This window comes from Helicoverpa zea, chromosome 18 (assembly GCF_022581195.2).
Source record: "Helicoverpa zea isolate HzStark_Cry1AcR chromosome 18, ilHelZeax1.1, whole genome shotgun sequence".
Taxonomy (NCBI): Eukaryota; Metazoa; Arthropoda; class Insecta; order Lepidoptera; family Noctuidae; genus Helicoverpa; species Helicoverpa zea.
The window spans coordinates 619,216-634,020 of NC_061469.1; the positions used below are offsets into that span (position 1 = coordinate 619,216).

Here is a 14,805-nt window from a genome sequence, read left to right on the forward strand (position 1 = left end):
ACTTAGTACAGAGCATAGTCTAAATATGTTATCGAAATCAGCTCAGTTGTTCTATGTAATATTAGCAAGAGTCAAAGAGTTGCTGAACACTTATTAGGTAGAATTTATCCATTCTGTGTACATGGTAGGTACGGTAAACTGCACATCAGTGGTAACTGTCATGCACCTTAACTCAATAGTAATAAGTACGATTTTCCTATAAAACTGTTACCACTGACCTGAAGTTGACTGAACTATCCATAGTACAAAATAATGAATAAAATCTATACTTAATCATTCTTCTAAGGAAAACACAGACATTTAAAATTAAAACAACTAAAAGAACATTCAATAAATCTAACTTTAATACTTATCAACGATCTTAATTAACAGCTTGCCTCACCCCCCATTGATTTTCCCTATAGAAATCACACAAACTAGTATGATACAATGGTACCCCATACAGTGTCGCTGACTTCGCTCCCACAATCTTCACAGCTACATAATCTCCCGGTTTCACTCGCCTTTTACCACCATCTTCAGCCAAAATATCCGCTTGCTCAAAAACCACCCTTAAATACAACTCATTTCTTCCCAAAATGTTGCCAGACTTCTTCGCCGTCCCTTCTACTAAGACTAGGTGAGTGTTGCCAATTTCTGCCTCGTTTAGTATTTGGCATTTTCTTCTATATATTTCTAGCATACGGTGGTGACGTACCTTTTTAATTTGTTCTGGTACGTCGTCTTTGTAACGGCGGTAGGCTGTGGTTTTCTGTAAAAATATGAATAAATTTATTAATTATGTTTTTTTTTGGAAAAGATAAAATAATAGATCACATGAATGCATACTTTTTCAAAGTGTGTCAATGTTTGCAAAAGTCTAGTCCTAAGTCCAGTATAAAAAAGATTGCTTTGGCAGGACAAACGCCGCAAAAATTTTACATCCTAGGCTTTATCAATAAATTAGAGCCTCAATAGTTTTTAAATCAAAACTACCAAGTATGCACCTAACATCTATACGGCAAATAAAGCAGGGTATTTTATCTTACCTCTCTCATACTATAAGGGAATAGGAAAGCGATATTGTAGTCCACAATCTCCATGAGTGAGAGCGTCTCCTGAAACTCTTCCTCCGTCTCCCCGCAGAAGCCGCAGATCATGTCAGTTGACAAACCCACTGGGAAATAACAATTTACTTAATATGTCAGAACGATTTTATTTAGGCTTAAATTCTTATGTGTGTAAGGACATGCCTTTGCTGATCCACATTAAGACCGTCGTCGATACAATAACATGTCACGTTCCGCAAGTAAAGCATTAATATTCTAGAAACTAAGTAATCTGATTAAGCAATATGTATTGTATGTTATAATTGGGTTTAATAAAAATCTGACTTCGGACTGAACGCTTGTTTCCATCTGCCACCTGTTCTCCTGGATATACTTCATGGCGACCCTGCTATATAAAACGAATTACAGAAATAACAACCAAAAATTAAGACAACCTGAATGAAGAAAAATTCTGAATTGAAGAAACATCAAGAAAGAAGAAACATCAAGAAAGAAGAAACATCAAAAAAAAAAAGAAACATCAAGAAAGAAGAAACAATTTAAATACAAGAAAGAAGCAGAAAAAAAAAAAAAAAAAAAAAAACTTCAAGAAAGAAGATGGGAAAATCTTATTCAAAAGAAGAAGTTGTAATAGCTCAAAATGCAAACGGTAAAGCCAATGCCAGCACCAGTCAAGACTTTGGACCACTGATCAGTATTGAGAAAATTCTTTTGATTATAATACTGATTGTTTTACTTCTCGGAGCACTTTATTTCATCGCGAAAAAGTGCCAAAAAAGCGCAGTAAAAGTCTTAAGAAGAGAACTCAACGCCAGTACATTTAGTGTTGTTTCTCAACCCCAAGCAACATCGACGGTTTAGAACGAGGTGTCCAGGGATTTGCCCGGCCCACGGAGTCCAGGGTATAGCCCGGCCCAGTACCAGCGGAGTCCAGGGAATGTCCCGGCCCACGGAGTCCAGGGTATAGCCCGGCCCAGTACCAGTGGAGTCCAGGGATTGTCCCGGCAGCGGAGTCAGCACCACATCCAGCGAAACTGTCACCTCAAGCCTCGGAGTCTCCGTCGTCGCTAGCAAGTCGCTCCTTTGTATCAGGTTTCATTATTTTATTTAATTATGCATAGTTAAGTATTAAGTTGCCTATAAGTTAGTAAATTCACTAAATAACTATGAGCTAAGTATCTTTGTAATGACTTTAAACGAGTTGCTATCTATATCAAGCAAGTTGAAAGAAATTAAGGATTATCTTATAAAAATCGGTCCTGTACGGAGACAGACATCCGATACAGCAGAACAAAAAGTTTTACTAGCTCAATCGGAATATTGTAAGTTGGAGTGTATTTTGCTTGAGGTGCAAAGAAAAATTGAAAACTCTGAATTAAGTTCTGATAGTTTAAAGACAATTAACTCTATCATAAATAATATACATATTTGTTATAATAAGATCATTAGTTTATGTAATATAACTTCGAAATCATCAAAGATGGCTACAGAATCATTTAATTTAAAAACAGCTATTGCACTTTTACCCATAATGACTGATAAGGAACAAGACACTAAGCGTTTGATAGATGGTATCCAATTATACAGTTCAATGATCACCGATAACACCAAAAACCTACTAATAGAGTTTGTTTTAAAGACTCGATTGTCTGAGGGTGCGAAACTCCGACTAAAATCTTCATATGCAACTATAGACAGTTTGATTACCGATATGCGTACATATTTAATACAAAAGAAATCAGCAGCAGCTATCCAATCTCAAATTTTAAATAGTAATCAGGAGCGTCGGTCCATTGAGCAGTTTGGCAATGAATTGGAAAAACTATTCGTTGACTTAACTATAGCGCAGGCTGATGGAGATGACTCTAAGTTTAACATATTACGTCCCATTAATGAAAAGTTAGCAATTAAACGTTTTTCAGACGGTTTGAATAATACGCGGCTAAGTACCATAGTAGCTTCTCGCCAGTTTACGTCATTGCCAGAAGCTATCCGTACAGCAATAGATGAGCATACGTTATTACCAAAAGAAGATCACATCCTGAACTTTAGAAATCCTTCCATTCAAAACCGGCCTTACTATAGACGAGGCAATACGTATATAAATAGGGGATTTAAAAATTATAGATACAATAACCCATCAGATAATAGGCAAGATCAAAATATTGCACCATCCAATTACAACAATAGGTACATGCGCGGAAGCAACCGTGGGACAGCACGCGGTCGAGGTTTCGGATTTCTTCGGACACCTGCAGGCGTGCAATATTTTCCGAGAAGCAGTGAACACTCACGTGTTCAGGTTGTTTCGCAAGAGTCGCAACAACCAACTATGAGCAATGAGTTTTTTCGTTCCTCTAATGAATGATAATAATGTTTTAAGCTATAGTAAAAGTAATGTAGTTTCACTTAACGTAATTTCAGCTAATTGTGCGACTTTTTTAGTAGATAGCGGTGCTACTATATGCACTTTAAAATATGAATGGTTAAATGAGTATTTAATAAGTAAACTCTGTTACAATAAGATAGTTATAAAAGGCATAAGTGGACAGTTAGTGTCAGAGGGCTACGTATATTTAGATTTAGTTCATAATGGTATAGTATTTAATCAACAGTTTTACGTTTTTAAAAATTTAAACTGTCCTACTGATGGTATACTAGGTCATGATTTTTTGAAGCGGTATGGAGCCGTCGTTAATTATAATAAGATGACCATGAGCTTATCAAATTATAATGAGACAATTTCTATAAGTTTTGAATGTGACAACAGGTTTCGTCAAGTTATCCCACCCCGTTGTGAAGTGATAAGACATATCCCTTGTCAATTTTCTGAAGACGTTGTTGTTTTGGCGAAGGAAATTGACTCGGGAGTTTTTATAGCGGGGTTAATTGCAAAACCAGTTAATAATGTTATTCCCGTGAGAGTTTTAAACACAAAAGAAGAAGAGATTACTGTCGATTTATCAACTTTATGTATTTATTCTCTTAACACATTTGACGTGTGTAAATTTACAGAAGAGAATCCTTCTGCAAACCGCGTTAAAAAACTTTTTTCCTTACTTGACTTGAGTTATATGAATAAAGAAGAACAAATAAGTATAGAGAATATATGCGCAAAATACACTGATGTTTTTCACTTGCCAGGAGACAAGTTATCAGTGACAAATTTATTAGAACACTCTATTACTTTAAAAGATAATGTTACTCCGGTTTACGTTAAACCTTACAGAATCCCACACTCGCTTAAAAACGAAGTTGAAAAACAAATCCAGGATATGTTAAAAAATGATATTATTGAAGAAACCACATCCGAATGGTCAAGCCCAGTATTGCTAGTGCCTAAAAAGGCAGATAAAACAAACGAAAAGAAATGGAGGCTTGTAATTGATTACCGTCATCTAAATAACAAAATTCAAGACGACAAATTCCCATTACCCAATATAACTGAGATATTAGATTCCTTATCAGGTAGTATTTATTTCTCAAAATTGGATCTTTCTCAAAGTTACTACCAACTATCTCTTAATGAAAACTCTAGAAAATACACTTCATTCAGCGTAAATAAAATGTATCAGCTTTCTTTAGAACCAGGTTCGCGTAAATGTACAGCTTTTACGGCTGGTAAACAATACCAAATGAAGCGTTGTCCTATGGGTCTCAAAACAAGTCCTAGTGTATTTTCAAGGCTTATGACCATAGCAATGGCCGGCCTTAATTACAAGAAATGTTTTATTTACTTAGATGACTGCGTCGTGATAGGCAGATCGTTAACGCATCATAACAAAAATCTTATTAGTGTATTAAACCGTTTAAGAGAAGTGAATTTAAAACTGAACCCAATTAAATGCGAATTTTTAAGACATGAAATCGTGTACTTAGGTCATAAAATAACATCGGATGGTATTTTTCCTGATCCAGCAAAAATTGAAACGATGCACAAGTATCCGACACCGGCATGCGCTGATGACGTCAAGCGTTTTGTCGCGTTTGCCAATTATTATAGACGATTTATACCTCGTTTTGCGGATATTGTATATCCGATGAATGTACTGTGTAAAAAAGGTGCAAAGTTCATTTGGTCACCTGAATGTCAATCGGCATTCGAAGAATTAAAATCAGCACTTATTAACCCTCCAATTTTAGAGTATCCTGATTTTACAGAAAAAAATATATTTAAATTGCAAACAGACGCATCAAAAATAGGCTTAGGCGCAATATTATCAAATAGCAATGGAAAAGTGGTTGCATACGCTAGTCGTAATTTAAAACCTGCCGAGACAAGATATCCAGTAATAGAATTAGAATTACTTGCAATAGTTTGGGCGGTCAACCATTTCAGACCTTATTTATATGGCAGAAAGTTTAAAATCTACACTGACCATAGACCTCTTGTCTATTTGTTTAATTTAAAAGAACCGTCTAGTAGGCTAACGAAATTTCGGTTGTACCTAGAAGAATATGACTTTGAGGTAGAATACGTTCCAGGTCGAACCAATGTGGCTGCAGACGCATTGAGTCGAATTCCTATAACGAGCCAGGACCTAAAAAACATGCAGGAACACGTCGTCAATGTTTTAACAAGAAATCAACGTAAAAATCTTGTATTGACTCGTAGTAATGATGGATCAGAAAATGAGACATCCACAGCGCACAGGTCTGATCAACCATTCGCTGTGGAGATACTCAAAAAACCTGACGAAATAGTAGAACTTGTTTTTTCTAATTTAAAGGAGAAAGTTTTGAAGAATAAGGATAATATTTTATCAAATGCAAAGCTTTGTATTTTTGTTCCATCGCATTCTGCGATATATTTAGACTCCCGATCGTTATCGACCGTAGAGGTGTTAGCGAGGGATCTAAATCAATTTTGTAAAAGATTAGCTATAAAAGAGTTGCTACTCATTAAAAATAAAAATGCTAATATTATAAAACTTTTGTTAAGTGAAAGTAAAAGGTTGCAACTTAATATACCTCATTTTGTTGTAATTAGAGGCATTACGAGAATTTATGATGACGACGATAAAAAAGTTATACTCAACGATTTTCACCTGTTACCCAGCAGTGGCCACGCGGGGGTGAATCGTATGCTGAATAACATTAAAAGACATTATTTTTGGCCAGGCATGTCTACGGACGTGGCGAATTATGTAAAAAAATGTAAGAACTGTCAGTTACAGAAATATACTAATAAGAACGTTAAGGAACCAATGGTTATAACGTCAACACCTAGTTCCGCTTTTGATAGGGTTAGTTTAGATTTAATGGGCCCGCTAGAATTAGACAATTATAATAATAAGTATATCTTAACGGTACAGTGCGAATTATCAAAATTTGTTGAAGCGTACCCTATAAAACAAAAAGATACGGTTACAGTTTCAAAAACTTTCGTAAATAATTTTGTTTTACGATACGGTATCCCACAAGAAATTTTAACCGATAACGGAACGGAGTTTATGTCATCCGTATTAAAAGAAACATGCGTATTATTAGGTATAAAAAAAATAAATTCAACTCCTTACCGTCATGAAACACTAGGTTCAATTGAAAATACACACAAACATTTAGGGGCTTATCTCAGAATTCAATGCAGTAATAATCGAGACAATTGGAGCGATTGGGTTCCCTTTTGGTGTTTTTCGTTTAATACCACGGTACATACCGAAACAAAATACACTCCATACGAATTAGTATTCGGAAAACTCTGTAATTTGCCTAGCAATCTCCAATTAAATGTTGATCCATTATATAATTTTGACGACTATCCTAAAGAATTAAAATATAGACTTCAGAAAGCTCATGCAGACGCTAAAGAAAATTTATTTAAAAGCAAACTATTAAGGAAGCGTCTATTTGATCAAAATATACATAGTATTAACTACAAACCAGGTGACTTAATTTTAGTAAAAAATCAAACCGGTACAAAGTTAGATAACATTTATAATGGACCATACAAGGTAATAGTGGATAATCCACCAAATGTAAAAATAATTAAGAATGGTAAAGAATATACCATTCACAAAAATCTGACAAAATTATTTAATTTCTAATTGATTAACATAAGGATGTATTTGCATTGTATACGTTGTTTCTTATTATATAACAATGTTAATATCCATAGATTATTATTATAGGTACTGTTATTATACATAAGTTTTTGTAATTTCTTAATATTGAAAAAAAAATACCTAGCGTGACTTATTATTGTATTTTTTTTTCTCCCTAACGGGGGAAGGTGTTGTCGATACTTTTCGGGGGAGATGTAAGGACATGCCTTTGCTGATCCACATTAAGACCGTCGTCGATACAATAACATGTCACGTTCCGCAAGTAAAGCATTAATATTCTAGAAACTAAGTAATCTGATTAAGCAATATGTATTGTATGTTATAATTGGGTTTAATAAAAATCTGACTTCGGACTGAACGCTTGTTTCCATCTGCCACCTGTTCTCCTGGATATACTTCATGTGCAAGGCTCAATTTCGTTTAACTGAAAAATACTCTTCTGATTTTACAGACAGATTTGAAATTATAAGAAATTGCATTAAAACTGAATTTCAGTTGGCTTACTTGTCGAGTCAATCTTAACCTTAAACTTTTAATGATCTTAAAGTGTAACTTCACTTGTATTGTTGACAATCATAACAAGTTTTAGATTAAGGTCTAGTAATATCGTATCAGAAAAGAAATCCAAGAAAACACTGGAAACGAGACTTGGATAGTTTTTCTTCGATATAGCAGGCTACGATGGGGAGGCCTTTTCCCAGAAGTGGGAGAGTATAGGCAAAATAAAAAAATATCGTATCACGCCAATTTCAACCCTAAGCCCACAGAACTAAAACCCAACATCTCCCACCACATACCTCCCGGTATAGTCCTCTTGACATCGTCCACGAGTTGCAAGTACGCCTCCCGCGTGTAGCCGCGGCGCATGCGCTGTAGCACGGCGCTGCTGCCCGACTGCGCCGGCAGGTGGAGCAGCTTGCAGATGTTGGGGCGGTCTGATATTATTTGTAGGACCTGGGTCATAATATTAATTTAAAAGATTAAAGGTTGTGAAATAAAATATAGATCTAGGAATGAGAGTGAAATATATCTTAGAAAACCTTAGAAGACTTTTTAACTCAATGGGCTGACCATTCAACTTAAATCACATCTTGATTATAATCATTATTCTAGTAACATTTCTTTCATCATGAATTTGAGAGCAATATGGTTAAGTAAGTAAAAAGTAAATTACTAAATTTATTTTGAAACAGGCTATATCAGCTTAATACTGGGGATTTATCCATAATTTGATAAGTTGTATTTGGGTGACAATTGTGTTATGGAGCTTTCAAGAGTACCTACTTCTTCAGGAAAATCTTTAGGATGAGCAGCAGTGAACCGGATCCTCATCTCAGGATCCACAGCAGAAACCTTGTCAAGGAGATCAGCAAACCTCATTCCACCTTTCTTAGTTTTATACACTGTTTTGAATCCTGAAAGTAAACACAATTGTGTTTTTATATAATCACTAGCTGTTTTGCCGTTTTGTCGGTTTCACCCGCGTCCTGGGGGATCTACTGCCCGTATCCAGATAAAATATAGCCTATGTTCCTCGTGGATAGTGTAGCTTTTCAGCAGTGGAAAATTTTTGAACATGTCAAATCTTTAATGTAATTTAGGCGCGGTTCCGGGGTTCGAGAACCTCCCAATTTTTTTTAGCGTAACCATACGAGCGCTTACGCATGGCACCTCAACAGTTGGCTTCCCTATGCCTATCAAGATATACCTTTAGTTATATGGCAAGTCAACTTGACTATAGTATTATATTCTCACCTTTAGCCATATGAGTATCAAACTTCTCAGTAGCTTGTGAGACATCTCTGTAACTGTTGACATTCTGTCCCAACAGCGTGACTTCCTTCACGCCCTGGTCGGCCAAGTGGCGCACCTCGTCCACGATGGATGAAACCGGACGGGAACGCTCTCTGCCGCGAGTGAACGGCACTATGCAGTATGTGCACATGTTGTCACAGCCGCGCATTATGGAGCTAGGAATGGAGAATTATATTTTATTTTCTCAATATTGTATATTTTTTCTCTAATGCGCCGATAAATACATAAATACAGTTGTTGTCAAATAACTCCCGCACTCTCAAGTAGAATACTTACCATAACTGATGTCACGGAAAACTCCTCCGACCGATGTCATTGTTGATATCATAGAATACTCCATACTATGTACATCATTGAACTGAAACTTGCTGCTGACAACCTTCCTTAATCCTTAAGACTTTGCCTTTATCAATACTGGTTGGTTGGTTGGTCTGGTTGGTGGAGGTCAGGCAGGGCAGTCGCTTCTTGTAAAGCAGTGGTACTCAGCTACATCCGGTAAGACTGGAAGCCGACCCCAACATAGTTGGGGAAAAAGGCTTGGAGGATGGATGGAATACTGGTTGGTCTCACTTGAAGGCTATGGAACGTTCATGACAAAATTGGGAGGTCTTGGAAGAACAGTAGATGCCAGTTACTAGGGAAAAAATCTGATTCTAATAAAACTTACATGAAAGCGGACACACTGCCTTCATTCAACCTGACAGGCACCACATCAGCATACGTCTCGTCCAGTGAAAGCAGCACATTGACGGCTGTCTGCCCATTTTCTGTCAGCGCCAGCAGACGCGGCAGGTCTCGGTAGCTGTCTGGACCTGCCACTGAAAAGAACAAATTCTCAGGTTCAAAGAAACAAATAGTGTTAATATTAAGATTAAAATTAAAATTAAAGATTTTTTAATGCAACAACTCACCAACATCAACAGCCTTTTCTTTTTCAATAAGTTTCTCTTTCAATCTCTCTGCCATACATCCGAGAATACCGATTTTCACAGAACGATCTTTGGCACGCCTTTTGTAGCCTCTCAGATGATCCAAACGGTGCCAAATCTTAGTTTCAGCACCTTCTCGAATAGCACACGTCATCACCAGGAATATATCAGCTTCTTCTTCGACTGTCGTCTTCTCAAAACCTTCTTTCTTCAAGATAGACCAAACTATATCAGTATCATTGAGATTCATTTGGCAACCGTACACATCAAAGAAAACTTTTCGCTTTGTCTTTATTTTATCATTTTCCAGCAAGTAAGGTATATGAGGACGATCTATGAGAACTGGCTCAGAGCTTTCAATTATAAAATCCTTTAAACCTGGTCCCTGTTTAATTTTTTCTGTGATTGAAGATTTGCGATTTGTATCAGAATAACATCGACAATAATTACTTGCATTAGCCTTGTTTAAGAGTCTTGATAAATACTGGGCCCGTCGAATTAAAATCATATTGATGCTTTTTTATTCCTGAACCAATATCATATGTAAATAAATGATTAAGCTGGTAAAATATTCATTATAAAACCACATAACCTAAAAACTAAGATTATAATTCAACTGACATTCACAACATAACTCTACAAAGTATAAGAGTTTATTTTGAAAAAGAAAAAGGGAAGAATTTTGCATGAAAGAGGGACTTTTTATTTTGGTCGTATGTTATCTGTCATAAAGTACTATTACGACAGCACGAACAAAACGCATACACGAAATTATTAGATTTTTGGTCTGTTGTTTTACCTCAAACCAGTCATTTAGAAATAAGTATAATTATTAGCAATAAAAATCTAGTAAACTCTGGTTCAGAGTGAAAAGGAAAAATATTTTCCGTGCAATCAAATTCGTAAAAAAAATATCTAAACGTGATGGTCGAAAAAAACAAAAAAGGAATATGGCTGACTTTTTGTCGTGGAGATTTACCAAATGAAAAATAGCAGATTATTCTGTTTTATCAACTGTTTTCATGTTTGAAGACTGTTAAAAACAAAGCAACTATGAGCGGGCGTTATCGAGATTACGACAAAGGTATTAGAATGGCATGAAGTATTTAAGATTTATAAAATCGTACAAATCAATCACCTCTTGAGCAAAATCTGAATCTAGTATTAGTATACTCAAATATGTATTTTTATTTATCTTTGCCAGTGTTTTCGCATTGGCAGGGTCGTCTCGATCCACGCGCGATGATTCTAGGCCGTACAAGGAGAGGCGTGAGGATCGTGAGAGACCAGAGCGCAGACGTTCGAGATCGCGCTCTCCTCGTCGGTGGTCCCCAACGCGCAGTAGCAGTTACGGCCCCGGCAGGTCCTCTAGCAGCAGAGAACGAGACAGAAGGGACTATGAAGGTAAGTGCCTGCTCATATTTACTTTATTCTTAGCCAGTTAGTATTTAGCAACGATTTGATGACCTAAATTGCGCAACAGAGCGCAGTAGGTAATTTGCGTTTCATTTGAAACTTGTTTACATTGATAAAAATGTATGACTTATCGCTTGTTTGTAATTTAATACTACACCCAATTTGTTGCACATATACACTGGTTATACAATATTATGACTACTTTCAGAGGCTACATGATATTATTACCTACTAACTATTTCCAGATCGGAGTCATAAACATGCCCCAGAGTGGGATGAACCAGAAGATGTGCCAGCACCGCCTCCACCACCTCGCATTACTAAAATCTCAATTGGTTTCAACAAACCCAAGACTCCGATCAAGATGAACATAGGTGGTCCCGCCAAACCTGTGGCCAAGCCTGCCGTAGCATCAGTGTTTAGTGCTGATGATGATGATGAGCCTGAGGAGATGCCTGCTGAGGCTCGCATGAGGATGAGGAATATAGGAAGGTAATTATATTTTATCTAATTTATTATAGTATACCAGTTTCCCCCTGTGTTCCATCCACATCCCAAGTGAACTAGTAGTTATTCTGATATGTAAGCTATATTACTGGCAAGTTTTATCAAAATACATAGCTTTTGATTCAAAGAGGAACAAGCATTCATACATGCAAACTTTTTGCATACATATTATGTGTATAATATTAGTAGGATCTAGACACACGGCAGTGTGTCCGCCAAGTTCGAGCAAAAAAAACGGTTCGTTACAAAGGTTTGTATTTAGTCAAAGTAAAAATCTGAAAACGGCCAAGTGTGAGTCACTTTCGAAAATAACGAATGTGTAACTTTGATCCACGAACATAATATATTATCATATATTATATGATAATATATTATGTATAATATATAATATATGATATATAATATATATATATAATATATGATATATAATATATGATATTTACATATATTATATGATAATATATTATGTTCGTGGATCAAAGTTAAAATAGTTTAATAGAAATTTTTTTTTTCAAGTTTTAATAGAAAATTATATCGACTGCAAGCAAGCAATACCTCCTATCTGACTCCGGGTGGATTTTAAAGGGGAACAATAAAACTTAATAAAATCCTTATTCCGAGGAAGGTATAATGAGATACTGAAAATCCAAGTTTTCTTTTTCTAAGCATAGTATTGATTAATAAAGTTTTTTGTTTTTATTTTGAATCTAAAGGTAGTTTATGGTAGATACAAGTTTTTTGGTTTTTTGAAACAAAAATGTCAGATAGGAGGTATTGCTTGCTTGCAGTCGATATACTTGATTCATTGCGTTTAGTAGGTTTAGAACAAGGTGTGTGAAAACTTGCCAAGAACCATCATTAAAAAGTAACTATTTTTAACTGAGGTATGTGTATGGAACTTGGTACTTATTCAGATCTACTTCTTTTATAGGCAAAGCATTCCCATATTATCGAACTTGGCAGCCTTTCACATTTTTGTTTTGGATGGGATTCCATTTACAACAAGGACCTAAATATTAATCTCTACTTTTTTCTCATTTTTTTCCAGTAAATGAGGCCTAAACACTTTTCAATTCTTTTTTGCAGAGAAACACCAACATCAGCTGGACCAAACTCCTTCGGCAAAACAAAGCAAGGCTTCTGTGATGCCAAGAAAGTTTTTGAGAAGAACCTGAAACAAGCTCTCGAAATGGCTGACAAACCAGCCATGCCCAAACTCCCACAAACCATCTACAAGATTAAGGGTCCTTGATATTGAAAATATGAGGGGAAACGCTGCAAACAAGTTACTGTAGACAGCCTTGACGAAGCTGCCAGTCTTTAAAAATAAAACAGCATAAAGGAGTATTTAATACACATTATTTTATCCACTTTTGAAAGGAACTCATAGTCAAACTTTGTTCTTTACATTTATATGTGCATTTTCAAGTTAAATATGTATAAAATTATCTGTCTTTACTTATTGACTTGTATAATGAATGATGAAATTTTTACCAGCCTCAAGTCTGTGTCCAGTAACTTGCCTGCAAACACCCAAAGAGTAGCATTAAAATGCATTATTGCCTAGTTTTAGTTCAGGGCCGATTTTTTTATCGTCAAATACCTGTAGCAATAATTTAACATTCAACTTTTAGACCTTGTCCAGAAGAAGCGAATTCGTCGCGAAATGCTTCGCGCGAATTCATTCGCGCGCTATTGAAATACTAGGCACGAATACATCGCGTCCACAAGCATCGCGCGAATTCAAAATACGCGCGTAAATCGCGTGCATAACGCCAGACCCTCGACTCGCGCGTGATTCGCGCGTATTGTGCCCTTTCTGGACAAGCCCTTACTGTTGAAAAGCTATCGAAATAGTTTTGTTATTGGAAATAAGAATTTTAAAGCTATAATGAAAAGCTTAAATTTTATATTATGTCTTTTCGGAATTGATTCACAAAAAATATGTATTTAGCCTTCCATTTTGCCTGAAGATAGCCTGTCTTGTGGGTGCTTTATAGTAAGTTCCCACAATTATAGACTGATCAAATGTGTGCACCATACACTTCCTGTTATAGGAATTGAACCTGCGACCCGAGCACTAAGGGCGCCTTTGTTAGTTGTTGATTCCATGTAGATAGCAAAATATATTGACTAATTCCTGTTTTACACAAAATCACGTTTGCATGTTATAGTTGGAATGTGCTCACAAAACTGTTAGTTGAAATGTAAACTTAGAGGATATTTCTATTGTCATTAATTTGCTAATATTCGCTCTAATTACGCTAAGTTGTGGCGTACTCAAGTTTAATTTTATTGACATGATCAAGTTTCAAGTGAGTCAACAGTTTTATATGTAAACATGCTAATGTAATAAAAACAAACTGAATTAACATAATCCAGAATTCCAGTTTTTTAAAGGAATGTTCCAGTTTTCAATAGCTACTAGTTTTACATAAGTCTTTATATATTGTCTTTTAATAATAGTGTCCTATGTTAGCAGTATTATAATGTTCAATCAGCAATTTTAACACACAAACTATAGATAATATTTCAATGTTCTTTTTTACTTATAAAATTGTAATTCGTTATTACAGGATTTATCAACCCATTGCAAATTATCAGCTTTTATTCCTTGTATCTTTATGTATTGTAATTAATTAGTTATAGAAAAATAAATGGATCCACTTTGCCGAAAATACAGTTATTTTTATTGCATGCAGTATTATAGGTTGCATTTACACTTATTGATTAAAGCCACGTATTCACTGGGAAACAATGTTTCAGATATACAGTTTCTGAAACATCACGTAGATGTTTACAGCAACAATGTTTCGGAAATTCTGCCGTCCACATCGTCCACAGAAACAAAATTATATGTTTCTGAAACAAATAATTTTGTTTCAGAAACATATAATTTTGTTTCTGAAACAGTGTTTATAAACAATTGTTTCTCAGTGAATACATGGCTTTAGAAGAGAGACTTCATTTGTATAGATCAACTTACGAGTTTATAAATGCTAGGAAATCCTAAGAAAATGATGT

At 35.6% G+C, this 14,805-nt stretch overlaps 2 protein-coding genes across 2 annotated transcripts; one reads left to right on the plus strand and one right to left on the minus strand.

Annotated features, from left to right (window-relative positions):
- Nucleotides 1-361: 361 nt before the first annotated feature.
- Nucleotides 362-10,492, minus strand: LOC124638825 (mitochondrial tRNA methylthiotransferase CDK5RAP1). The gene is made up of 7 exons (XM_047175935.1): nucleotides 9,841-10,492; nucleotides 9,597-9,747; nucleotides 8,870-9,084; nucleotides 8,399-8,529; nucleotides 7,912-8,068; nucleotides 1,029-1,156; nucleotides 362-751 (listed from the first exon to the last, which is right to left on the minus strand). Exons 1-7 carry the CDS (start codon nucleotides 10,364-10,366, stop codon nucleotides 362-364), a joined length of 1,698 nt encoding a protein of 565 aa, XP_047031891.1. The 5' UTR covers nucleotides 10,367-10,492.
- A 290-nt stretch (nucleotides 10,493-10,782) lies between these two features.
- Nucleotides 10,783-14,459, plus strand: LOC124638830 (PEST proteolytic signal-containing nuclear protein-like). The gene is made up of 4 exons (XM_047175949.1): nucleotides 10,783-10,942; nucleotides 11,080-11,262; nucleotides 11,520-11,766; nucleotides 12,868-14,459. The coding sequence occupies exons 1-4, from the start codon at nucleotides 10,912-10,914 to the stop codon at nucleotides 13,031-13,033; spliced, it is 627 nt and encodes a 208-aa protein (XP_047031905.1). The 5' UTR covers nucleotides 10,783-10,911; the 3' UTR covers nucleotides 13,034-14,459.
- Nucleotides 14,460-14,805: the final 346 nt, after the last annotated feature.

Coding starts and splice junctions, on each gene's coding strand:
- LOC124638825 (XM_047175935.1), bottom strand. CDS start 10,366: ATGATTTTAATTCGACGGGCCCAGTATTTATCAAGACTCTTAAACAAG. Junction 9,085..9,596: donor GGCAGTGTGTCCGCTTTCAT/GTAAGTTTTATT, acceptor CTCCATTCCTAG/CTCCATAATGCGCGGCTGTG. Junction 8,069..8,398: donor CTAAAGATTTTCCTGAAGAA/GTAGGTACTCTT, acceptor ATTATGACCCAG/GTCCTACAAATAATATCAGA.
- LOC124638830 (XM_047175949.1), top strand. CDS start 10,912: ATGAGCGGGCGTTATCGAGATTACGACAAAG. Junction 10,943..11,079: donor TTATCGAGATTACGACAAAG/GTATTAGAATGG, acceptor TCGCATTGGCAG/GGTCGTCTCGATCCACGCGC. Junction 11,767..12,867: donor AGGATGAGGAATATAGGAAG/GTAATTATATTT, acceptor TCTTTTTTGCAG/AGAAACACCAACATCAGCTG.